This window comes from Bufo gargarizans, chromosome 2 (genome assembly GCF_014858855.1).
Source record: "Bufo gargarizans isolate SCDJY-AF-19 chromosome 2, ASM1485885v1, whole genome shotgun sequence".
Lineage (NCBI taxonomy): Eukaryota > Metazoa > Chordata > Amphibia > Anura > Bufonidae > Bufo > Bufo gargarizans.
This window is the reverse complement of record NC_058081.1, coordinates 345,277,093-345,303,199: the sequence shown is the minus strand read 5'-3', so window position 1 is coordinate 345,303,199 and position 26,107 is coordinate 345,277,093. Positions and strand designations below refer to the sequence as shown.

The 26,107-nt window shown below is 42.1% G+C and overlaps 1 protein-coding gene across 50 annotated transcripts in view; it reads right to left on the bottom strand.

Annotated features, from left to right (window-relative positions):
• The window catches only part of MYBPC1 (myosin binding protein C1), a 134,367-nt gene extending 111,617 nt beyond the window's left edge, over positions 1-22,750 (bottom strand). For 21 of the 50 annotated variants that reach the window (XM_044280642.1, XM_044280648.1, XM_044280657.1 and 18 more), the window contains exons 1-2: positions 22,482-22,745; positions 1,878-2,120 (exon numbers count right to left, since the gene is read on the bottom strand). In XM_044280642.1, coding sequence (XP_044136577.1) covers positions 1,878-2,120; positions 22,482-22,506 — 268 coding nt within the window. In that variant the 5' untranslated portion in view covers positions 22,507-22,745. Of the gene's footprint in view, positions 1-1,877; positions 2,121-22,481 lie in introns of all 50 variants that reach the window. The other 29 variants (XM_044280668.1, XM_044280658.1, XM_044280669.1 and 26 more) reach the window with 7 other exon arrangements.
• Positions 22,751-26,107: the final 3,357 nt, after the last annotated feature.

Sequence of the window (26,107 nt, the reverse complement as noted above, 5' to 3'; positions counted from 1 at the left end):
GATACACAGCTGATAGTCCTACTGAATAGACTGTTAGAATTTGTATTATGGCAAGAAAAAAGCAGCTAAGTAAAGAAAAAGGAGTGGCCATCATTACTTTAAGAAATGAAGGTCAGTCAGTCTGAAAAATTGGGAAAACGTTGAAAGTGTCCCCGAGTGCAGTCACAAAAATCATCAAGCGCTACAAAGAAACTGGCTCACATGCGGACCGCCCCAAGAAAGGAAGACCAAGAGTCACCTCTGCTGTGGAGTATAAGTTCATCCGAGTCACCAGCCTCAGAAATCGCAGGTTAGCAGCAGCTCAGATTAGAGACCAGGTCAATGCCACACAGAGTTCTAGCAGCAGACACATCTCTAGAACAACTGTTAAGAGGAGACTGTGTGAATCAGGCCTTCATGGTAGAATATCTGCTAGGAAACCACTGCTAAGGACAGGCAACAAGCAGAAGAGACTTGTTTGGGCTAAAGAACACAAGGAATGGACATTAGACCATTGGAAATCTGTGCTTTGGTCTCATGAGTCCAAATTTGAGATCTTTGGTTCCAACCACTGTGTCTTTGTGCGACACAGAAAAGGTGAACGGATGGACTCTACACGCCTGGTTCCCACCGTGAAGCATGGAGGAGGAGGTGTGATGGTGTGGGGGTGCTTTGCTGGTGACACTGTTGGGGATTTATTCAAAATTGAAGGCATACTGAACCAGCATGGCTACCACAGCATCTTGCAGCGGCATGCTATTCCATCCGGTTTGCGTTTAGTTGGACCATCATTTATTTTTCAACAGGACAATGACCCCAAACACACCTCTAGGCTGTGTAAGGGCTATTTGACCATGAAGGAGAGTGATGGGGTGCTGCGCCAGATGACCTGGCCTCCACAGTCACCGGACCTGAACCTAATCGAGATGGTTTGGGGTGAGCTGGACTGCAGAGTGAAGGCAAAAGGGCCAACAAGTGCTAAGCATCTCTGGGAACTCCTTCAAGACTGTTGGAAGACCATTTCAGGTGACTACCTCTTGAAGCTCATCAAAAGAATGCCAAGAGTGTAGTAGCAATAATAAAAAAAAGCAGTAATCAAAGCAAAAGGTGGCTACTTTGAAGAACCTAGAATATGACATATTTTCAGTTGTTTCACACTTTTTGTTATGTATATAATTCCACATGTGTTAATGCATAGTTTTGATGCCTTCAGTGTGAATCTACAATTTTCATAGTCATGAAAATAAAGAAAACTTTTTGAATGAGAAGGTGTGTCCAAACTTTTGGTCTGTACTGTATATAAAATTTAGGCTACTTTCACACTTGCGCTTTCCCTTTCCGCTATTGAGATCCATTATAGGATCTCAATGGCAGGGGAAAATGCTTCCGATTTGTCCCCATTCATTGTCAATAGGGACAAAACTGGGCTGAACAAAACGGAATGCTCGAAAATGCATTCCATTCCGTATGGTTGCGCTCCCATCACGGACAGAAGAACACTGTAAGCAGCGTTTTTCTGTCTGCATTGTGTTGCGGACATACAATGTAAGTCAATATGGACGGATCCGTTTTCTCTGACACAATAGAAAACATATCTGTCCCCCACTGACTTTCAATGGAGTTCATGATGGATCCGTCTTGGCTATGTTAAAGATAATACAACTGGATCCGTTCATAATGGACGCAGTCGGTTGTATTATTAGAACGGAAGTGCTTTTGCTGATCCATGACGAGTCCAGCAAAAACGCTGGTGTGAAAATAACCTAATAATGTTCATTGATAAAGATAGACTTGAAAGAGTCCAATTAGGGATATCATGCTTGTGTTTTTCTAGATATGGCCATGAAAAAGTATACGGTATATTCTCAACAAGTATGTGTGTCTGGTTGAATTCATACCTTCTTTTAGGCCGCCTTTTACTTTGGAGTCTCCACTCACAACGGAAAACTCTTCTTGATGGGTGACTTTATTATCTACCATTACTGTGCGCTTTGTGTGCTCTGTTTGGCTGACTGTCTTTTCTGTTTTTCCATCCTGCTGCCATTTGACTTGGACCCCAGTCTTGACGGTCTGGGTTGTGATCTCCGTTCTGCTTCCACCTGCTACATGAACAGTCTTTTGTTGTTCAGTGAAAGTAGAGCCTGAAATATAAAAAGAAAGACCTTGTCTTGCCTACAGAAGGGACAGAGCTGTGTTTTCACAAGCTTTTTGTCAGTACTATATTTAGATGTTTTAAGCGTCAAAAGGATTGTCTGCTTTATTAGTCTTTATGACAGGTGCAGCACAGACAAGTGCCAAATTCACTTTTTCATGATAGCTATTCTGATGTAATTACCAGGAAGCTCAGACAGGGCTGCCCTGTATATATGCTGCTTGTCTTGTGATCTTTGTGACAAAAATAGTGGATGTTAGCATGCATTTATGAATGAGTTAATTTTAGCTTGGCTTTTTTATGGTAAGGCAGGCGTACATTGTATGAAGCAGGAAACCATTAACTAGTCAATCTATTTAAACTACAGTAGACTACTCTATATGATCCAAAAATCGGAACGGTTTGTGCCTATGAGAGGCCTCATTTAATGTTCTGCCATACAAAAGCGGAAAATGTTTGCTCAAGTGGCATTATGCCACACTTTCCCCTTCTGGAAAAAGTGTATGAGGCTTATCGGGAGGGGCATGGCCTCCAGCGGCCTCACAGATTTACTATAATACACCAGAAAAACGTATAGCTCAGATCTATGTCAGCTTATAGCTGGCATATGATTGTTTTTCTGGCGGATGGACTGGCAGAGCTTGCGGTAAATTGGCATGCACCTTCTAATAAATGTGGAGCATCTTACTCCAGCACATTTTGTATTAAGACTGGCATAGGAAATACTAATATGAATAAATCCCCCCCCCCCCTATATTCTTTAATGCAGGCTTTCAGATAATCATTGGCACTGGGAAAAAACACATGTCTACATGTGATGATTCAAGCACATGTTTAAAAGGAATCTTAAAGGGGCCGTCCACCTTCGGGGGCTTTTCGGCCAGACCCACCCCCACGTTTCTGGACCTGCAAAAGGAAAACATACTTACACCCTGTTGTTTGGTTCAGGTGCCTTCAGTCCCATGCCACCGCTGCCACTCTGTGTTACCCACTGGAAAACTTTCTGTTTGATGGGGGTCACAAGGCTACTGAAGTCAATGACTGGCAACAGCAGTCACATGTTTCCCATGTGTCACCCAGTTATGTGATGCATCAAACAGTAAGTTTACTAGCAGGGACAGGAGCTGGCAGTGGGGGACCAAAGAAAATAGAACCCAGCGGGTTTAGGTAAGTATGCTTCCAATCCGTGGGTCCAGTGAAGTGGAGGGGGTCTGGCCAAAGGCTTCCAAATGAGGACAACCCTTTTAAGGGCTTTAACACTAACAACCTATATTCAAGGGTCAGAGAACCCCTTTAACCTTAATAGCTAAACATCAATAATTGCAACGTATTTTGAAACACTTCCATATTGAGATATGTAAGGTAAAATGTGTAAACTTAGTTAAATTCATATATGGAGTTTTCCTAAAAGGGGAGCTTAGTTTTGGAAAATGCCAGTATTAGAAAGATGTCTTGATAAATTGATCACACAATGTTCCAATACTGGGACTCCCTGCAATCAGCTGTGAATCCAGCAGTAAGTGTTTAAATTCCTTGTAGCACAACTAGAGGAGACATGAAGCATTACACAGGGGGTCCAGAATGAGAGACAATGGTCTGGTTAAAAGATGAGGGTCCCGAACAAGTGTCCATGCTCTACTAAGCCATTTCTCTTGATATAGTACAATGCCACAATATAGGCTTGATAAAACATGTATTCCTTGTGTTTTCAGATCAAATGTCTCAATAAGTCAGTCTCACATGCAGTCACATGAACATAACTATAGAACACATATGTACATGTAATAACTGTGGAACAAGTGATCTTTGTACAGTAGGAAAACTATAGATCAGTGTGTGTGGGGAGGGGATTACTGTATAGTACAGACAGAATCATACAGTAGTTACTGTGATTCGTATACACTTCTTAATTAATGGTATAAAATAGCGTGTAAAGACTTTGAGGTTTGCAGAAGCACCACTAGGGGACAAAAAAAAATTGCAATATTGAATGCTATTCATGGTTGATTAAAACAGATAGTTGGTCTTGTAACATTTAATCCATTCTAATTGCACTGTATAAAAGGACTTTAATTCAGTATTCGTAGAGATTTTGAACAGATTAGCAATAAGGTGAGGCATGTTGTATGGTTGGTAATGGAATAATACGTGTTAAGACTAAGTGACATCTGCTGCCGGACTTGTGAATATTTTCTGGAACTGGGATATGTGGTATATTTTTTACTATTCTGCCAATAGGTTTTTGAGAGAAAAAAATCAAAAGTAATGCATGAAAAAGTAACCCAAAAGCAACCAATCATGTTCTCTAATTTTTGTAAGATGATTAATGTTTTTACCTTAAGGCCTCATGCACACGACAGTTTTTTTTCACGGTCCGCGGGTCCGTGATCCGCGACTGTTTTTTCGTCCGTGGGTCTTCCTTGATTTTTGGAGGATCCACGGACATGAAAAAAAAGTCGTTTTGGCGTCCGCCTGGCCGTGCGGAGCCAAACGGATCCGTCCTGAATTACAATGCAAGTCAATGGGGACGGATCCGTTTGACGTTGACACAATATGGTGCAATTGCAAATGGATCCGTCCCCATTGACTTTCAATGTAAAGTCAGGAGTCCCTTTACTTTCACACTTGTGTTCATAATGCAGACGGTGGCTCCGTTCAGAGCGGATCCGTCTGCATTATATTGTTAAAACATTTCTAAGTGTGAAAATAGCCTCAGACGGATCCGTCCAGACTTTACATTGAAAGTCAATGGGGGACGGATCCGTTTGAAAATTGAGCCACAGTGTGTCATCTTCAAACGGATCCGTCCCCATTGACTTACATTATAAGTCTGGACGGATCCGCTTGCCTCCGCATGGCCAGGCGGACACCCGAACATAACTTGAAGCGTCCCCATCACCATGGGAACGCCTCTACGTTAGAATATACTGTCGGATATGAGCTACATCGTGAAACTCATTTCCGACAGTATATTCTAACACAGAGGCGTTCCCATGGTGATGGGGACGCTTCAGGTTAGAATATACTGAAAAACTGTGTACATGACTTCCCCCTTGCTGCCTGGCAGCACCCGATCTCTTACAGGGGGCCGTGATCAGCACAATTAACTCCTCAGGTGCCGCACCTGAAGGGGCTAATTGTACTATCATATCCCCCTGTAAGAGATCAGGGCTGCCAGGCAGCAGGGGGCAGACCCCCCCTCCCCAGTTTGAATATCGTTGGTGGCACAGTGTGCGCCCACTATTGGGCCCCCCCTTCCTCCCTCTATTGTTATAAATCGTTGGTGGCACAGTGTGCGCCCCACATCGCCCCCCCCCTCCCTCCCTCTATTGTAATAAATCGTTGGTGGCACAGTGTGCACCCACCATCGCCCCCCCTCCCTCTATAGTTAAAAATCGTTGGTGGCACAGTGTGCGCCCACCATCGGCCCCCCCTCTCTCTATAGTAGTAACAACCATTGGTGGCAGTGTGCGGCCTCCCCCCCCCCCATCATTGGTGGCAGCGGAGTTCCGATCGGAGTCCCAGTTTAATCGCTGGGGCTCCGATCGGTAACCATGGCAACCAGGAAGCTACTGCATCCCTGGTTGCCATGGTTACTTAGCAATAGTACAATTGTAGAAGATTCATACTTACCTGCTTGCTGCTGCGATGTCTGTGACCGGCCGGGAGCTCCACCTACTGATAAGTGAAAGGTCTGTGCGGCGCATTGCTAAAGAACTGTCACTTACCAGTAGGAGGAGCTCCCGGCCGGTCACAGACATCGCAGCAGCAAGCAGGTAAGTATGAATCTTCTACTGTTGTACTATTGCTAAGTAACCATGGCAACCAGGGCTGCAGTAGCTTCCTGGTTGCCATGGTTACCGATCGGAGCCCCAGCGATTAAACTGGAACTCCGATCGGAACTCCGCTGCCACCAATGATGGGGGGGGGGGGAATGGGAGGCCGCACACTGCCACCAATGGTTGTTACTACTATAGAGAGAGGGGGGGCCGATGGTGGGCGCACACTGTGCCACCAACGATTTTTAACTATAGAGGGAGGAAGGGGGGGCGATGGTGGGCGCACACTGTGCCACCAACGATTTTTAACTATAGAGGGAGGAAGGGGGGGGCCATGGTGGGCGCACACGGTGCCACCAACGATTTATTACAATAGAGGGAGGGAAGGGGGGGCGATGGTGGGCGCACACTGTGCCACCAACGATATTCAAACTGGGGAGGGGGGGGTCTGCCCCCTGCTGCCTGGCAGCCCTGATCTCTTACAGGGGAATATGATAGTACAATTAGCCCCTTTAGGTGCCGCACCTGAAGGGGTTAATTGTGCTATCATATCCCCCTGTAAGAGATCGGGTGGTGCCAGGCAGCAGGGGGCAGTCTTGTACAAAGTTTGCAGTGTATTCTAACTAGAAGCGTCCCCATCACCATGGGAACGCTTCTGTGTTAGAATATACTGTCGGAAATGAGTTTTCACGAAGTGAAAACTTAGATCAGAAAAAGCTTTTATGCAGACGGATCTTCGGATCCGTCTGTATGAAAGCAACCTACGGCCACGGATCACGGACACGGATGCCAATCTTGTGTGCATCCATGTTCTTTCACGGACCCATTGACTTGAATGGGTCCGTGAACCGTTGTCCGTCAAAAAAATAGGACAGGTCATATTTTTTTGACGGACAGGATACACGGATCACGGCCTCGGCTGCAAAACGGTGCATTTTCCGATTTTTCCACGGACCCATTGAAAGTCAATGGGTCCGCGAAAAAAAACGGCACAACGGCCACGGATGCACACAACGGTCGTGTGCATGAGGCCTAAAGGAGATGCCACATAAAATACATAATATCCATGTTACTTATTGACTTTGTCATTATTTGCTTGTCCAAGAATGATAAATGTTGGTAATGTAATTAGTATGACCTACCCATTTTAACATACTGAGTGGTGATATAACGCCTATCACTAGGACTTGGGGATACTACTCTGCAAATGAGCTTTTAACTAGTGTGGAGCGCGAATATTCGAATAGCAATTTTTTTTCGTAAATATTTTGAATATGGTGCTATAAATTCGCTATTTCGAATATTCATTTTTTTTTATTGTTATATTTTTTTCTTTCCCACTTCCCAAAAGTAGTTTACCTTACCTGTCCTTAGGATTCTTGGCTTCCTGGCTGCTCCAGTCAGTGCCCGTTGCCGCTTCTGACGACTTCCGTGCTCATGGAGCATCCCCATCGCCATAAAAAAACGCCTCCATACTAGAATGTACTGTCGGATTTGAGAATTGCGTTAAAATCGCAATGCGATTAATATACCTTGAAGTAATCGCATTACGATTTCAACTTAGACCTGGTTTACTATGGTTGGCTTGGTAGAATTAGCGAAGATTACAAATATGACGAATGTATTCGTCATATTCCTCAAAACAAAGTTAACAAAATATTCTCCATCTTCGTTTTAGCTTCATATTCGTCAACTTCGCTAATTCTAGCAATCAAATAAGAAAGTTGACTATAGAGACAGCTGTGTTTAAATCGCTATGCGATTATATTACTTTTTTTTTTTTTATAGAATCATTATAATACTTGATAATTATTAAAATTATACTATTTATAAAAAAAGCAAAGTAATATAATTGCATAGCGAATTAAACACTGCTGTCTCTATAGTCAACTTTCCTATATGATTGCTAGAATTAGCGAAGTTGACGAATATGGAGCTAAAACGAAGATGCAGAATATTTTGTTATCTTTGTTTTGAGGAATATGACCAATACATTTGTCATATTCGTCATGTTCGCTAATTCTAGATATCAAAACAATAGGACAGTTGCATTAAGTTAAAATCGCAATACGCGATTATTTAAATCGCATATTAATCGCGATAACTAGAATAATGACGAATATTCGATTTCAACGAATATGAGACGAATATTGTAGCGAATATTCGCGAATTTCGTTGAAATCGAATATGGCATCTCACGCTCAACACTACTTTTAACAAGATCTGCCGCTAATGCCACCAGATGTAAGGTAGCTGTCACGACCCTTGGTAAGGTCATGACCCTGTGTCTGCACGTGCGGTTGCCGTTGGCAACGTGGTTTGCATGTGAGGCATTTTTCCTTGGTTATGGTGTTTCTCCATTTTGGTTTACACAGGGTTAATGATTAGTGGTGTGGTGGGTGTGTTACTTACCTGCCGTACTGTTTCACCCATAGTCTTGCACCCCGTCAGCTACTGGGCCTCTGGAGACGCCTGTCATCTGTTTCATGGATGTACAGGTATTCTCTGCCCTGTCACCATCTGTAGGGCAATGCAGGGATTCCTAGTCCTCTAGGCACGTGGGTATGAGTCCTCTTACCTTTGAAGGGGGCTCATACAGCTAGGAGACTAGGGCCTGTTGAGGGAAGCTTGAGGAGGTGACCAGCTCCCTTTTCCTTGCATTGTGGCCCGTTAGCTTAGGGCATTGCGCGATAGGGGGTTCCCCCACTCCCCGTCGTGACAGTAGCTATACCTTAAATCAATGTTTGACCGTTTAAACAAGCCTCGAGACATGACTCGGATATTAAATAAGCCAGCACCTCATCTGCAGACTGCTGCTTTGATGTGACTGCCCCTCATCAGTGCAGAGCAGAGAATACTGGCTTAACTGGGTGAGAGGCCAAGTCAGGATTTGAGGGATACTATATCTCCTTATGGAGAATGCCTAACCAACATGAGAAGTCTTATAGGTCAGGCTATTCTCCTCTGAAATTCTGGGAAGAGGGCATGCAATTGAGCTCTTATCAGAATTGTTCTTTAAGAATAGTACAGCTGCACTAGTCCTGGAATATTTGGAGGAGATTGAAATTAAGCACAGCATATAGGATAAAAACCTAATAATCCTCCTGAGAGTGATGTCACGCGTCCCAATTCTTTGGGCTTTATAAATGTTGGGCCCCGTCTCTACGCTGTTACTTTTTTAAACACAGGTACAAAATAGCATCTTCACCTGCACTGGCTAGTGTTTGTAAGAATCTATGGTAAGATTTGCAAACTTTTATATATGTTTGCAGGCAGAGTGTCCCAAGTCCTGATATTTGTGTTTTACTAGCAACAGATTAAAAATTCGTACTCTGCCAGGCTGCCCAGCTCGATGAACATCAGCAGCATCAGGACCAGGCCAAATGAAGCATTTACATGGTCAGGAGATTGTAGTAGGCAAGACAGCAGAGAGAAACGTTCAAATTCACCATCTGACGATTTGCGCACTGCTTGCCTGGGCATCCCTGAGGGTCAAGAGCAGAGGTCAGAAGAGGAGCAAAATGCCTGAGTTACATAATTACTGTACATAATGATTAGGTTGAAAGAAGACACGGGTCAATTAATGTGCTGATCCAGAGGAAGACCAAACCCACTGAGGCAGATGCCAAATGCCCAATTTTTGCTATAGAAATCGCTTCCCAACTCTAAATCCAGGAATCAAATTCCAATTTCCAAAACTCTAGTAGCCATAACTTGAAATATTACAGTACAGTCGTGGCCAAAAGTTTTGAGACTTACATAAATATTGGAAATTGGAAAAGTTGCTGCTTAAGTTTTTATAATAGCAATTTGCATATACTCCAGAATGTTATGAAGAGTGATCAGATGAATTGCATAGTCCTTCTTTGCCATGAAAATTAACTATTAATCCCCCCAAAAAACTTTCCACTGCATTTCATTGCTGTCATTAAAGGACCTGCTGAGATCATTTCAGTAATCATCTTGTTAACGCAGGTGAGAATGTTGACGAGCACAAGGCTGGAGATCATTATGTCAGGCTGATTGGGTTAAAATGGCAGACTTGACCTGTTAAAAGGAGGGTGATGCTTGAAATCATTGTTCTTCCATTGTTAACCATGATGACCTGCAAAGAAACGCGTGCAGCCATCATTGCGTTGCATAAAAATGGCTTCACAGGCAAGGATATTGTGGCTACTAAGATTCCACTTCAATCAACAATTTATAGGATCATCAAGAACTTCAAGGAAAGAGGTTCAATTCTTGTTAAGAAGGCTTCAGGGCGTTCAAGAAAGTCCAGCAAGCGCCAGGATCGTCTCCTAAAGAGGATTCAGCTGCGGGATCGGAGTGCCACCAGAGCAGAGCTTGCTCAGGAATGGCAGCAGGCAGGTGTGAGCGCATCTGCACGCACAGTGAGCCGAAGACTTTTGGAAGATGGCCTGGTGTCAAGAAGGGCAGCAAAGAAGCCACTTCTCTCCAAAAAAAACATCAGTGACAGATTGATCTTCTGCAGAAAATATGGTGAATGGACTGCTGAGGACTGGGGAAAAGTCATATTCTCCAATGAAGCCTCTTTCTGATTGTTTGGGGCATCAGGAAAAAGGCTTGTCCAGAGAAGAAAAGGTGAGGGCTACCATCAGTCCTGTGTCATGCCAACAGTAAAGCATCCTGAGACCATTCATGTGTGGGGTTGCTTCTCATCCAAGGGAGTGGGCTCACTCACAATTTTGCCCAAAAACACAGCCATGAATAAAGAATGGTACCAAAACACTCTCCAACAGCAACTTCTTCCAACAATCCAACAGTTTGGTGAAGAACAATGCATTTTCCAGCACGATGGAGCACCGTGCCATAAGGCCAAAGTGATAACTAAGTGGCTCGGGGACCAAAACATTGACATTTTGGGTCCATGGCCTGGAAACTCCCCAGATCTTAATCCCATTGAGAACTTGTGGTCAATCCTCAAGAGGCGGGTGGACAAACAAAAACCCACTAATTCTGACAAACTCCAAGAAGTGATTATAAAAGAATGGGTTGCTATCAGTCAGGAATTGGCCCAGAAGTTGATTGAAAGCATGCCCAGTCGAATTGCAGAGGTCCTGAAAAAGAAGGGCCAACACTGCAAATACTGACTCTTTGCATAAATGTCATGTAATCGTCGATAAAAGCCTTTGAAACGTATGAAGTGCGTGTAATTATATTTCACTACATCACAGAAACAACTGAAACAAAGATCTAAAAGCAGTTTAGCAGCAAACCTTGTGAAAACGAATATTTGTGTCATTCTCAAAACTTTTGGCCACGACTGTACATTCAAGAAAGGCATCCAGACTTCTCCTGAACTTGTACAATAAATCAGCCATCACAGCCTCATCTTAAAGAGGGTTCCATAGTCTCATTGCTCTTACAGTAAAGAATCTCTGTTTATGTTGACAATGAAACCTTCTTTCTTCTAAATGTAGAGAATTCCCCCATGTAATAGTTGCAGGCTTACTGTAAATTTTAAAAACATCATTGGCAATATATTTGTATTGTACTGTTTATTTATTACATTATTATTTAGATATTATAATTAGGTCTCCTCTAAAGCCATACTTTTTACAAAATGAACAATCCCAAGTGTGATAACCTATCCTGGCACTGCAAACCACACATTCCCTTAATTACGTTGGCTGCCCTCTGCACCCACACTACGTCCTTCTTATACATAAGTGCTCAGAATTGTACACAATGGGGAAGATATATCAATTTCTTGATTTGTGCCAGAATGTGTGGTGCACACTCGCTGCATCAAATATATACGAAGGGTATGTGCCACACATTTGTTTCAATTATGACATGCTAGACACGAGAGGGAGATTTATCAGGCTTCTAGGCCAGTTGTTGCAATTTTTGATTCAAGTCCTGGTTTAAAACAAAAGTTACAACTTTTTAGCTTTTTTCAACCCTCACTACTTTTCCAAAAAGTGGGCAGGGTGTGGGCTGGAGGAGGGCCTCTTCAGCTTCTGGCTGTAGTAGATAGTTTACATTTTAGATTTTTGATTCTTCATGGAAATATCGAATGTTGCTGCTCTACTAAAGTCATATTAGTAGATTTAATTGCACTCACTAAATGGATCATTGACCTGCTGAACAGGGGGACAGAGCAGAAGAGTGATATATGTGCTAATTAGTATATGTTGCAGCATTCCTGAACTCTGCAATATCACTTGAAAATGATGAAAGAAGAATCGTGTGACCTTTATTAAAATACCAAAGAAGAAAGAATCCGGTGATTGAGTCTCTTGCTTTATCGGCATTAGTTATCTGCTTATTATTCTTTCATCTTCATTTTCTCTTATTTTGGGGATGACATTTTGGAGCTTTGGAACCAATTACCAGTTTTCCAAAGAGTTATGGTCTCAGGTTACAATATTTCCATCTTACGATGGTCATTCTAGAACCAATTAATATTGTAACCACATGTGAGACATGTCAGTGGAAGATGATATTTTGGCAGACTTAGATTGCAGAACTATTCTCATTGGTTAAATTTAGTGATCCACAGGCATAAGTCCTGCTATGCGCTCTGTTTTGCTACATTAAGATTATCCTTATTGGGGGTTCATACAAATCACTCATGCCAGTGCTTTGATGGCTTTTGAGACTTAAAGGGGTTTTGTCACGTGGCATTTATCAAGTTTTTACAAGGCACTTACTAATGTATTGTGATTACCCATATTGCTTCCTTTGCTGGCTGGATTCATTTTTCCATCAAATTATACACTGATCGTTTCCATGGTTATGACCACCCTGCAGTCCATCAGTGTTGATCATCCTTGCACACTATAGGAAAAAATGTCAGCCTCTCTAGTGACCGGGACCGTGGGAGCTCACATAGGCTGGTGCTTTTCTATATTATGCAAGCACAGCTGATGGATTGCAGGGTGGTCATAACCAAAGAAACGGGCAGTGTATAATGTGATGGAAAAATCCAGCCAGCCGAGGAAGTAAGGCTACTTTCACACTAGCGTTCGTCGGTCCGCTCGTGAGCTCCGTTTGAAGGAGCTCACGAGCGGACCCGAACGCCTCCGTCCAGCCCTGATGCAGTCTGAATGGATGCGGATCCGCTCAGACTGCATCAGTCTGGCGGCGTTCAGCCTCCGCTCCGCTCGCCTCCGCACGGACAGGCGGACAGCTGAACGCTGCTTTCAGCGTTCGGGTGTCCGCCTGGCCGTGCGGAGGCGTGCGGATCCGTTCAGACTTACAATGTAAGTCAATGGGAACGGATCCGCTTGTCACCATATGGCTCAATCTTCAAGCGGATCCGTCCCCCATTGACTTTACATTGAAAGTCTGAACGGATCCGCGCAGGAGGCTACTTGCGCACTTGCGAAATTTTTTAAAGTTATTAATGCAGACGGATCCGTACTGAACGGAGCCTCCGTCTGCATTAATATGATCGGATCCGTTCAGAACGGATCCGATCAAGCGCAAGTGTGAAAGTAGCCTTATATGGACAATCACAATACTTTAGTAAGTGCCTGGTATTAACTTCCTCTACATAATAAATGCCATTTTCTGAAGTGACAAAACCCCTTTAAGCTGAAGTTATATTTGTAGAATTCTGGAGCAGGGGTACTTTGGACTATTGTCCTTGCTACTGCGCAAAACCATCAACTTTCTATTTTAGTGCACCTGGAATGGTTAACTTGAACTATGATTTATGTCGTTGTTTACATTTTTACTGTTTTATATGTTGTTGAACTGCATTTTATACGTTTATTGCAATATATAATGTTCTTATGCACTGTTATTGCACTATATCTGCACTGCATTGTGGAAAGGGTTAATACAGAGCCAGCTAATACTGAGAGACATTGACACTTTCTATCTATGCACTGAGAAGTTAGAAATAATCCACAGTTACTATAAAGGACTATGCAAAGTTTGGGATGGAAAAACCAGACATATTGACCTTCTAAGGGTACTTTCACACTTGCGGCAGGACGGATCCGGCAGGCTGGTCTCCCTGTCGGATCCGTCCTTCCGCTGTTTCGCCTTATTGCCAGACCGCCACTCCATCCCCATTGACTATAATAAGGACGGGGCGGAGCTCCGGCGCAGCATGGCGGTGCACGGCGAAAGCCGTCGGACTAAAAAGTTCCGCATGTCCGACTTTTTAGTCCGGCGGCTTTCACCGTGCACCGCCGTGCTGCACCGGAGCTCAGCCCCCGTCCCCGTTATAGTCAATGGGGATGGAGCGGTGGTCCGGCGATACGGCAAAACAGCGGAAGGACGGATCCGACAGGGAGACCAGCCTGCCGGATCCTTCCTGCCGCAAGTGTGAAAGTAGCCTAACTGTCTGACTCTGTTGTTTGCATCTGAAAACTTGTTTATGCTTGGAAAAACTGCTTAGTCATTCACATAGACTTCTGTACTTCTCCACTCCAGATGACTGAGCCACCAGTCCTATGGCCAAGATACCAGCCTTCTGAGAGCGTGAAAGGGACAGGGAGGTCCTTCCTCAGAACAGAACCATCTTCTGCCAGGGAGGCGACTGGAGAAGCCAACTCAATGCCCTGTCTATATTGTTCCCGCAGTAAAGAAACACTCTAGTTTACGGCAAACTTTGACTCTTTGGACTTATTTCAAATTGGGGAGCACCATGCCTTACTGTCCCCTCTGGAGAGCAGCAACATGTGATAAAACTGCAATGTTTTTTAGGGATCCTGTGTAGCGTTGGGGCCACCCCAAACCTGGCCACTGCACATCTGCAAATATGTGACAACAGAGAAAAAGGAGGACATTGCAGCTATTGAATACTGATTGGCACTAGGACAGTGTGGATAGCACTGAAGGACAAACTTATAAAAAAGTATATAGGATCTGTACTTTGCATACAGGGATAGCTGTCAATCGCTAAGACCACCCACTAGATTCCTTAGAATATTTTGACAAAATTTTAGAGAAGACATTGCTAGAAATTACCCCTGATTTTCTAAAATAACGATACGCCCAACAAATAATTCCTTAGCAATATAAAGGCACTTATCAAACTTTAACTAGTGTGGAGCCTAAATAGCAGCTGTCACATCTCATGACTGGCTGAATGAATTAGTATCAGTTATGAAGGCCCCAAGATGTATAAGCTCTGAGCAGCTGAGACCCATAGCAGCTGCATGGTTTGGTATGGGGAATGAATGCTATACTCATGATTTCAACTGTGCACTGTCCACAAAAGCTCAAAAGTTGCAAAGACCAAAACTGTCTGACTTCCCAGATTTCTAGAACAATCCATAAACTATTGTACAATCTATGCACATTCAGTTGGTTAACCAATGTTGGTAGGGGTTCATGAATTACGGTACTGAGCAACTATCATAAACTTCCTGATTTATAGGAAATATGTGGTTGTGATTTATATAATCAGTTAGGGAATTACATATTTTGGATATATTTCTTAATTTATCTTTATAGTCACTGAAACTTTTTTCTAATGATAGGACAAATAGTTCAATGATAACATTTTAACTGCCCAAAACACTAGGAGCTTGCATCATTGAGTAGGAGTGCTAGCAAGCAGGGGGCTGTATAAAATGAAAAGTCCCAAATTCACCCATTAAAGGGGTTGTCTCACTTCGGCAAATGGCATTTATCATGTTGACAATGTTTGTTAATACAAGCTACTTACTAATGTACAGTGATTGTCATATTGCCTCCTTTGATGGCTTGATTCATTTTCCATCACATTATACACTGCTCGTTTCCATGGTTACGACCACCCTGCAATCCATCAGTGGTGGCCGTGCTTGCACACTAGAGAAAAAAGCACCAGCCTATGTGAGCTCCCGTGGTTCCAGAAAGGCCAGAGATTTTTCCGATATTGTGCAAGCACGGCCACCACTGCTGGATTACAGGGTGGGTGTAACCATAAAAATGAACAGCATATAATGTGATGGAAAAAATAATCCAGCCAACAAAGAAATATGGACAATCACAATACATTAGTAAGTGCCTTGTATTAACTTTTTCTACATGATAAATACTATTTACTGAAGTGAGACAACCCATATAATTGTCCTGTAGCCCCATCCTTTCCCAGCCTGTAGCAGTTATGTGCCATTCCTTCACTTATTATCTCTGAGGCCACTGATTAACTACAAGGGTAACGTTAACTATGCATGACACGTGACCACTGCAGCTCCAGTGGGGATTAGAGAGGCATTTCAAACAGTGCCTTGTAGAGATGATCAAATCAATTCGTTTGAATCAAGTTTGGTCCTCACTCAGCCTGTTTGAATAGTGAGGAGCTGACACTGCTGCTCAAGAGTCTCCCCTTTCCCCATTGATTGACTGCTGTTACCACTCCTGCACCCTGCTACTGTCTTTATTGGTCTAACCTCATGTCATCTTATGCATTTATTTCCAGGTCCTCCACCCTGCGCATTCCTAATAATGTTGTTATGTAACTGTTCATGTAATGTATCTGGTTCACTAGCAGGTGGCAGCTTTTCTGGCAGAGCTATCTTATATAGAATGGAACTTTTCATTCCATTTTAACCCCCTCCCCGGAGAGAAGTGGGCTAGTACTACTTCCTGCAGGAAGGGTGGGGACTAGAGATGGCCTTGCGGTTTGCCTGGCGGTCGTTTTGCAGCAAATTTTGCTCGTTCGCGATTCGCTAACCAGGCGAACATATGGAGATGTCCACCGGCGCCATATTCTTTTACATTGTGAAGAACTTTGACCCAAGACACATCCATCAGGTGGTACAGGACAGCCAATTGAGACGTTTCATTTTCAGCATATGGACATACCCCCTACATTATAAATAAACCTGATCTGGCTGCCATTTTAAATTCAGTCTTTTGCCAGTGTAGGGAGAGGCTGCTGTGTGGAGCAGGGACAGACAATTCGGGACACCAAACGCTAGCTAATAGGGCCACAAAAGTCCTTTTAAGGACTGGTATAGGTGTACTATCTATTGGTGTGATACACAGAGAGGTGTAATATACTTATAATATAATTTCTAACATAGAAAGTATGTTATAGTGCATTTGTATTGTGCAGCAGTTGTGTGCAGGTCTGCTGCTACACAGAGAGACAAACGCTATTGGAACAAATAATTTCTACTGGTGTGATATACCAGTTGCCCCCTAAAAAAAATGATTGAAGCAGGGGTGTTATATACCAATAATATACTTTTTATATAGTGCATTTGGGTAGTGCAGCATTTGTTTGCGGTTTTGCTGCATTAACTCAGCTACAGATAAGGACAAACGCCATTGGAACAAATAATGTCTACTGGTCTGATATACCAGTTGCCCCTCAAAAAAACTGATTGAAGCAGGGGTGTCATATACCGATTATATACTTTCTATAAAGTGCATTTGGTTAGTGCAGCATTGGTTTGTGGTTTTGCTGCGTTACCTCAGCTACCTCGGTTCAGCGTTTGAGAACCGTCCCAGCTGATGTTCGTCCATCACTAGTGGGGATCAGTTAGTTCCAGTTTAGGTCTTCCCTAGACAGGGGAAGGGTGTGCAGGGGCATGTCTCTGCTGGACGTGCCCACGCCAGTCAGAGCACCTTAAGCTCTACTTGCCATAGAGGCCAAAGCTTAAAGCCTCAGGAGCCAGGAGGAAAATTCCTTGGCATAACCTAGAGTCAGACTACAGAGAAGAAGTGCAGCCTACAGAAGAACTTGAGGTATACAGCCAGCCAGTCAGTACAGCAGAGTCAGAGAGAAACAGAGATATAGCAGAGTTGAGTTTGCCTGCCAGTTTCATGCTAAAGCCTGCTGGAACCAAGACAAAGTCTGTAAACAGTTTTGGAGAACGTTTATTCAAAGTAAAGCTGCCATTGAGCTTCATCTGAAGGTCTGGACTCCAGTTAATCTGGATACTGCTGGGTATTCCTACACCTGGGACATGACATCGAGGGCCCTGGGGCGTGGCCGCCTGTTGCACATCTAACTTGGATCTGTCAATTTTATGCCTGGCAGTGATACAAATGATTTTTATAATATACTTTATTAGTTAATTATGTTAAACTTTATTAGAAAGTGCTTCTAAGAGTACCTGCACACTGGTGCGGGTAAACGTGCAGAAGATCCGCGCACATTTCTATTTTCGCACCAATACCGCATGTGTAATTGGTTTGCTGCGGATTTATAAATCTACTCAGCAAGTTCTGCATGGAAGAAAGAAGCAAAGTGTATTTGAGATTTGTGTAATTTCATGCCATTGTTGGTACTGTATTATGCAGCGTTTTTTTCTGGATGTGAATTCTTGCGGCAAAACCATGAGCATTCCGAGACATGTGCAGGTGACCTAAAGTGTTCCCTTAGCAACTGAGCATTGCTAAAAAAATTCGATCTTCAACGTTGTACTGGATGCTGAAGACGAATACCTGTGTGCTGTAGAGGCAGGCTTCTCAGCCTGCCTTTGTTCTTTCTGCACATGCTGCCCCTCTATTCTTGTCTTGCATTTCTTATTTATTTTACTAGAAAACTAATGCTTCCATACTGTATTGACCGTGCGAAAAGCTTTATGTAGACCTTGGTGCTGTGAAGGGAATATGTGATCCTGCCTACAATATGTCATCATGGCTGGGCAGCCTGAAAGTAACAGGAATCAGAATCTGATCATTATGATCTATTGTAGAGGAGCGTTCCTGCAGTACAATAGTTTCTAGTGATGTGAATCTGCAGCTCCAGTGGGGATTAGAGAAGCATTTCAAACAGTCTCTTGTAGAGATAAGCAAATCAATTAGTTTGAATCAAGTTTGGTCCTCACTCAGCCTGCTTGAGTAGTGAGGTGCTTTCTAGTGATGTGAATCTGGAAAGCTCAGGGTAAAGTGAAGGCCACATGTAGTGGTGTCGAGCACAGTGTGTAATTAGGCCCCACATCCTCAGCTCCAGGCAGCTCTACAAGTGGGCGTAATCTATCCTAATTACATTCTATAATGGCTTGCTTGTGGCCATAATTCCAGGAGAACCCCTTTAAAGTAAACACAGTATGCAGTAAGCTCACAAGCTCCCTCCCTCAGTAAGCTCACAAGCTAAACATTATCGGGCAGATTTAGCTAAATTTTCCTAGTTGTCCCTAGCAACCTGTCATAGCACAGCATTTATTTTTCCCGAGCAGCTTTAGAAATGAAAGCTAAACTGTGGTTACTATAGGCAACACAATAAGTCTTACTTTTGGACAGTTTTGGTATATAAACCCTATTGTCGATGCAGGGCATAAATGAAATGTCAGTTGCTGTAAAGGTATATTCATCTGAGACATTAGGGGCATTGTCTATCTCTTAAACAACGCCCCAATAGTGGAGGAGGGCACAAAATGTTGGACCTCAAAATGACAGGTTTTAAAAAGCAGGATTATCAATTTTAAATGGTTGTACGTCCCTTTCCATGAGATAGCCTATCCTAAGGATAGGCTATGACTATCAGAACGGGAGGGGTCCAGCATCCTGTATGCTGCCAATAAGCTGTTCGGTAGAAGCTTTGGCACTGGAACTACACAGCTTTGTTGATTGTGCAGTGGATGGAGCTGGGTATTGTAGAGTTGCTTCCATTCAGCAGCACAACAGATGATCAGCAAGGGTGCGGTTTGTTGGTCTCCCGCAGATCAGATATCCTGAGGATAAGCCATCACTTGTAAAGGACTGGACAACCCTTTTAAGGTCAGCTTCAGCCACAGTACTTACATCTAGTTGGCTACACAGATCGGTACATGCTGGTGTGTTGGCCTTGAATGCCAAAACATCTTGTCCTACTACTTTTCTAAATAGAAATTAAAAATTTCCAAAAAGTGCTGCTAATGAGACCATTAACAGTCCAGTATTGGTACAACTAGGTCATATGCCATAAAGAAAAGGCCAATAGAATAAAACAATACTACATACGTATGAAGAAATTCAATGCTATCAGCTTTTTCAGCTATTGTGGTCTACATATTATCCAAACTGTATAAAGCAATAGGTGAGAAAGTCTATGCAGGATGTACTTGCCACACTGTGCTATGTGTACAGACTTTCAAAGGTCGTTCACATTGTGAAATCTATTTATGTATTGTGATATTATATTTCCTAATTATATGATTTAGAACACCAAACTAGTCCCATGATTAGAAGTCCTGCTATGTTCTCTAAACCAGTGGTCCTCACCTCCAGTCCTCAGGGCCCACCCGCCGGCCATGCTTTCAGGATTTCCTTAGTATTGAGCAGGTGATATAATTAGTGTCCATGCATCAGGTATTCATTCTGTGGGATATTCTCAAATCATGACCGGTAGGTGGGCCATGAGGACTGGAGTTGGGGAACACTGCTCTAAACCACACTGTATACAATTCAGTATATTGAGAGACTGCTATTGAGAGAGCAATGGTAAGGAAGGAACTTTTCAATGGAATAATTTAAACCAGTGTTCTGCCTTCAATTTTTACACCATTTGTTTCTGCTACACAAACCTTCAACCGAAAAATGTTCAATGACATTTTCAGCATGGCAAAAAATCTAAAACTGACTAAAAGGAATAACAAATAGGGCAATAAACAAAAACCTAGATGAACCAATTTTCCACATTATCAGATATGCTGGTTTATCGGTATTCCCATATATCAAACTACCTCAGAAGGGTAACCCTAATTAAAATGTAAACAGAATTATGCTTAATATGATTTTGTTTTCTTAATAGTTTTCTCTATTCAGTCTTCTTTTCATCTTGTAAAATTTAACATTATTTTGCAATTCTGTGACGACCCCCAGTGCCAGATTAACAGATTTTTGGACTACTTTTTGAAACGCTGGATTAATGAATGTGTGCACATTATGCATTACATCTACCTCTAAAGTATTGTCCTACTGGAATTGCTGCTGTTGTTAAAACAGAACATGAAGACTGTTCCTCCACAGGGTGTATGGAATGAACAATGTGGCAACGGTTTATAATAGTGATCAACCTGGCTATGTTTGGTAAGAATTGTGAGCCAAGAGATTGCCTGTTACAGATATTTTCAGAGTCATAAAGCTGGAGCTGAATATTTAAAGTTCCAGTGTGGGATATAAGGATTCTGAAATAATCTCCTGGAATGCTTTGCAGTGAAGATACTCCCAATGGCATGTTCTGAAAGATCACTCACATCAGAATGCTCTCGCTTTATTTGAGATCTATCCATAGAAAAATGCAAGATAAAACCTATACAAACCCAAACCTTATCTAGATCTGGAAAAAACATGTGATAGATAGATAGATATATATGAGATAGATATATAGATAAATATGAGATAAATAGATAGATATGAGATGCATAGACAGATAGATAGGAGATATATACATGATAGATAGATAGTTAGATAGATAGATAGATATGAGATAGATATGAGATAGATAGATAGTTAGATAGATAGATAGATATGAGATAGATATGGGATAGATAGATAGATAGATAGATAGATAGATAGATAGATAGATAGATATGAGATAGATATGGGATAGATAGATAGATAGATAGATAGATAGATAGATAGATAGATAGATATGAGATAAATAGATAGATATGAGATGCATAGACAGATAGATAGATAGATGAAATAGATATGGGATAGATAGATAGATAGATAGATAGATAGATAGATAGATATGAGATGGATAGATAGATAGATAGATAGATAGATAGATATAGAATCGATCCTAACTTTGAATTACTGTACACTTCGGAACTAAATAAAATGTATTGTGCTCACATTTTAAACTCCCATTCCATAAGCAACCATTAGTTGGCAATTACTGAACTAGAAGAGAAAGAATGTCTCATGGGTTAATAGAACTTATAGCAAATGTTTGCTTTATCTTTTCTAATAGCTTTGGACTGTTAATGATATCAGTTGCAGACTTTTAGGTTGTGACTACCTATGTGGTGTGCAACAAAGCCGCTAAACTTTCAAATGAAATAAACTACTACTTACACGGTAATACCACATGTATAGTTACATAATACAAACACATTTCTTCTAACATGATAGTCCAATGTTTGTCAAGACTGGTGGACACTGGACACATTATAACATGCTATGGATCAGTCCCCACTACATGGTATGTACAGGTACTGGTCCGGTATTTAGTAGCTAGTTTGGAAGTGTCTTTAGGATGGGATTCATTGGGTGAGGATGAAAATACAATATTTTTAACAAATAATGATGGTTTAAAACTATAGAGGTTTTGGCATGTAACAGACCAAGCTCCATCACTACATGTGGAGAAAGGTACAGGCAGTATATACTTAGATAGTATTGTTAGAATGAACTGAAAAATGTATTGCAGGAGTAACATAATTTTAAAGTTGCAATAACTTTCATCATTGTGCCTTGCCATTGGATGCTGTGGGTTGCTCCTTTATCTTGCAGTTAAGCAGTGGTTAATAATGCATAGGACTATCAGCAAAGTACTGGTATTAATAGTCTGTTACTGGTAAAAGCTGGTGCTGATGGATCTTCATATTAAATGCATCTGCAATATCAATAGTTGTAATTTTGCTGCTACGTTAGGAGTTAATGGAAATGTTAAAGTGGGGTACACTAGTAAATGTGGCAAGGATGCCACTGATACTCACCCGTTTTCTTGGTTGGTTCGGGCATTTTATCAAAAACTCTTTATTCCCAAAGAGTTTTGAACCTTCCACAAAATAAAACACCAGTTTACCAGCAGCCAGGTGGACACACTAGAGAGATGAAGATCAGACAGAGAGCAGAGGGGGAGAGGAATTCCTCCACTTTATATACAGCATTGAAATATCAATCAGATGGCACCTCCTCTGTTTACTATGCAAATATCAAGAAAATTGACAGTTATGGGAACTCTCCCATCTGTTGTCTGAACGGTCTGCTCTTTCAGCTTTTGGAAAGAATCTTTGTTGCATCTCATGTGGCCGATGAGAACATCTCTGAGCTTCTATATTCAGCTGCTCGCTCAAACAGATAGGAATCAGAGATGGTATTAAGGGTACAAAGCATCCCTAGCTCTGAATACTCTTTCTGACTCTATACTGCAGCACTTCACATCTTTTATTTTTGCATAACATTTTTTTACCAATATATTTTTAATATCAAGCAATTTTGAAAGGAATATAATGGACAATTGCATTAAAGAAAATCCTAGAAATGAAGCCTCTTATATCAACCTTAAATCTACTTTACCCACAATTTTCTTCCTCATTTATAGGGGCTAAAATAAAGCTGATGCAATTTTATCACAAAGCTGTGTATCCTGTGTATATACCAGGAAAGTATTTGAAGTTTAAAGGGGTTCTCCGGGCTTTCCTCAGGATAGGTCATCAATATCAGATCGACAGGGGTCTGACAGCCAGCACCCTCACCGATCATCTGTATGAAGGGATGATTCTGTTATCCTCCTTCTCCAGTTGTCTCTAATTAAGATGTGGAGAAGCTAAAGAGGTGAGACATGGGTCAAAGAACCAAGCCAGGCCTACCTTCAGTAGGCTGCCTGGTCTTTCAACAGTACCAAACATACAGGAGAATAAGGCACTACATACCTATTACATCCAGTAAAGTCTCCTCTGATTGTAGACATTCTCTTCTCTCATCTTCTCCTTTAGACCCAGACCACCATGATGACTTCTTTAAGCCATGTCTCGTTTCTGCAAAGTTTGCAATAAAGACATCTTAGATTCCTCATCTTTCCATTATACCACCACCTTCTCAACACAAACTTTTCATCCTGGTACTTCAACAGTGTCATCCTGCTGCCGCTTTTATACTGTGCACAAAGACGCAGGCAGAGATGCTTGTGTCCCTGCGCAGATGATCACAATGATGTCATCACTTTGTGACCCACCACATCGGTCATACACTAACTTACAGATTTCAGGTCTAGTGGCCTATGAGGGTAAATGTCAAGGCATCAGCTGCATTGCTCTCCCATGGTATTCAACTGTATTGCTATCCTAAGGATGGTGATACACTTGAATTCCGGAGGGTACCTGCAGGTGCCAGCTGGTATCTTGCTGGGAGTGTCAGGTCATTATGTATGTAGCCAGTGGCTGTGAGATGGACTCAGGTAGCCCCCTGCGAATCAGATCATCAGGAAGTTTCTTGGTAGGGTCTATTAACAGTCTGTCCATGGTATGGCCCCTGCACAGCTGCAAGCGGAGTACAACTCTACGCTGTGAGGCACCATATTCTGTGCTTGAACAAATTCTCATTGATATAGCCTGTGTTCTAGAATTTTGTGATAGAGGTTTGGTCCAATTAACTAAGGTTTGGAAAATGTCTCTCTTAAGCCACATTCAGATGCTGGAGATATAGCAATGAAACTACACCGGTGTGGGGGATCTCATTTATAGTGACAGAATAAGCAAGAAAAATTACAGATATGCGGCTGACACATGGAATTCCTTAACCCCTTCCTGAAGCAGCAATTTTCTGTTTAATAGTACTGGTATTTTTTGTAGTTTATTTTTTAAATGGGATCATTTGGTGATTTAAATTATGTTTGTATTTTTAAAATATTTTCTATGCTTTTTTTCACTTTTTTTTCACTTTTTTTTAAGGGAACTTTGAAAGGCAATTGTGTGATCATTTCTCCCATAGACTGCAGTGATTTACCATTGCAGCCTATGGGAGAATCACAGGACCTGATAGAAACTTTGGAGCCCTCACAAAGCTGCGATAACAGCCGAATTTCTCTCGCAATCTCCTCACGGGGGGAGCTGTTTGGTTCCCAGGATTTCAATTGACCATAAAATATGGGGAATTAAAAACCAGGTGGTTGCTGTGTAAAAAAATCAGGCATCTGGCAGCTGTGGAGCAGGGCTCTATCTTTAAAGACCTGTCAGATACTATGGATGTCGGGAAGGGGTTAATAAGGTTTTCCAGGAGTAGAATATTGACAGTTTATCCTCAGAATAGGTCATCAATATCTGATCAGTGGGGGTCTGACTTCTGCCACCTTTACTGATCAGCTGTTTGAAGTATCCATGGCGCTCTACAGAGCACTGTGGCCTCTTGCTAGGTCAGTGACATCACATTAATTGGTCATATGGCCTATTTGTAGCTCAGTCCCATCCAAGTAATAGGGCCTGGGCTGCACTACCAAACACGACTATTATACAATGTATGGTGCTATGCTTGGTATTCTGAGCAGAGGCTGCAGCGTTCACCGGAGCATCCCAGTCTCTTCAAACAGCTGAACAGGAGGGGGGGGGGGGGGTCACCGGGAGTCACATCCCCACTAATTAGACACTGATGACCTATCCTGAGGATATGCCATCAATATTGGACTCTCATTTTACTACACTCAGAGCTCCCACATGGGATCTTACCCAGCATTCCCCTTCTCCGAAGTAGAAAATCTATCTATACATTTCGTGTCCCTATGTCAGTAATGTTAAACAACCACAGCTCCTGTGGGTGCTATAATGGGAGTTTCTGTTGAATAAACAAAACTCACTGCTTTCCTTTTCTCCCTGCTTTCATTTTCTCCCTGCTTTCCCATAGCCATAACTTTTTTATTTCTCCATTCACATATCCATATGAGAGCTTATTTTTTAAGGGACAAGTTGTGCTTTCTAATGGCACCATTTGATATTGCATACAATGTAGTTGGAAGCTGGAAAAAAGTTCCAAATGGGGTGGAATTTGAAAAAACAACAACTTTGACAACTTTTTATTCAATTATTTTGGGGAGGTAAATTGACAGAAAATAGCAAATTAACCATTTTTTATTTTTTCCCATATTGCCGTTCACCGTATTGGATATTTTTATATTTTAATGCTAAAAGTGTTTTCGGATGCTGCGATGCCTATGATTTTTTTCAAATTGTTTATTTTTATTTAAAGTTTAGGGAAAGGGGTTGATTTTAGCTTTTTTTTATAAAAACTTTTTTTTTCTGTTTTTATCAATATAATAATAGAAAAGACAGGCATCCTCCACTGTATGCATTTTTGCTGAGGATCACCAATAGCAACGGGCCACAAGGGCAGGATTTGCTCCCCTGTCTATATATGCACAACTGCATATGGGTTTGAGCACTTCCTGCCTGTTTAACACCACACCATTTTTTCAGCTATTTTTTTTATCAACCTAGGACTCTCCTGACCCATTTTCAGCATGTATACCACTCACTCTGGGTGGTTCACATCCTGTATGTAGCACTTGCTGTATCCAACCAAGCCCATGATGCACTTCTCTTTTCTCTGCCCCAGATCCAGCACTGTCTCT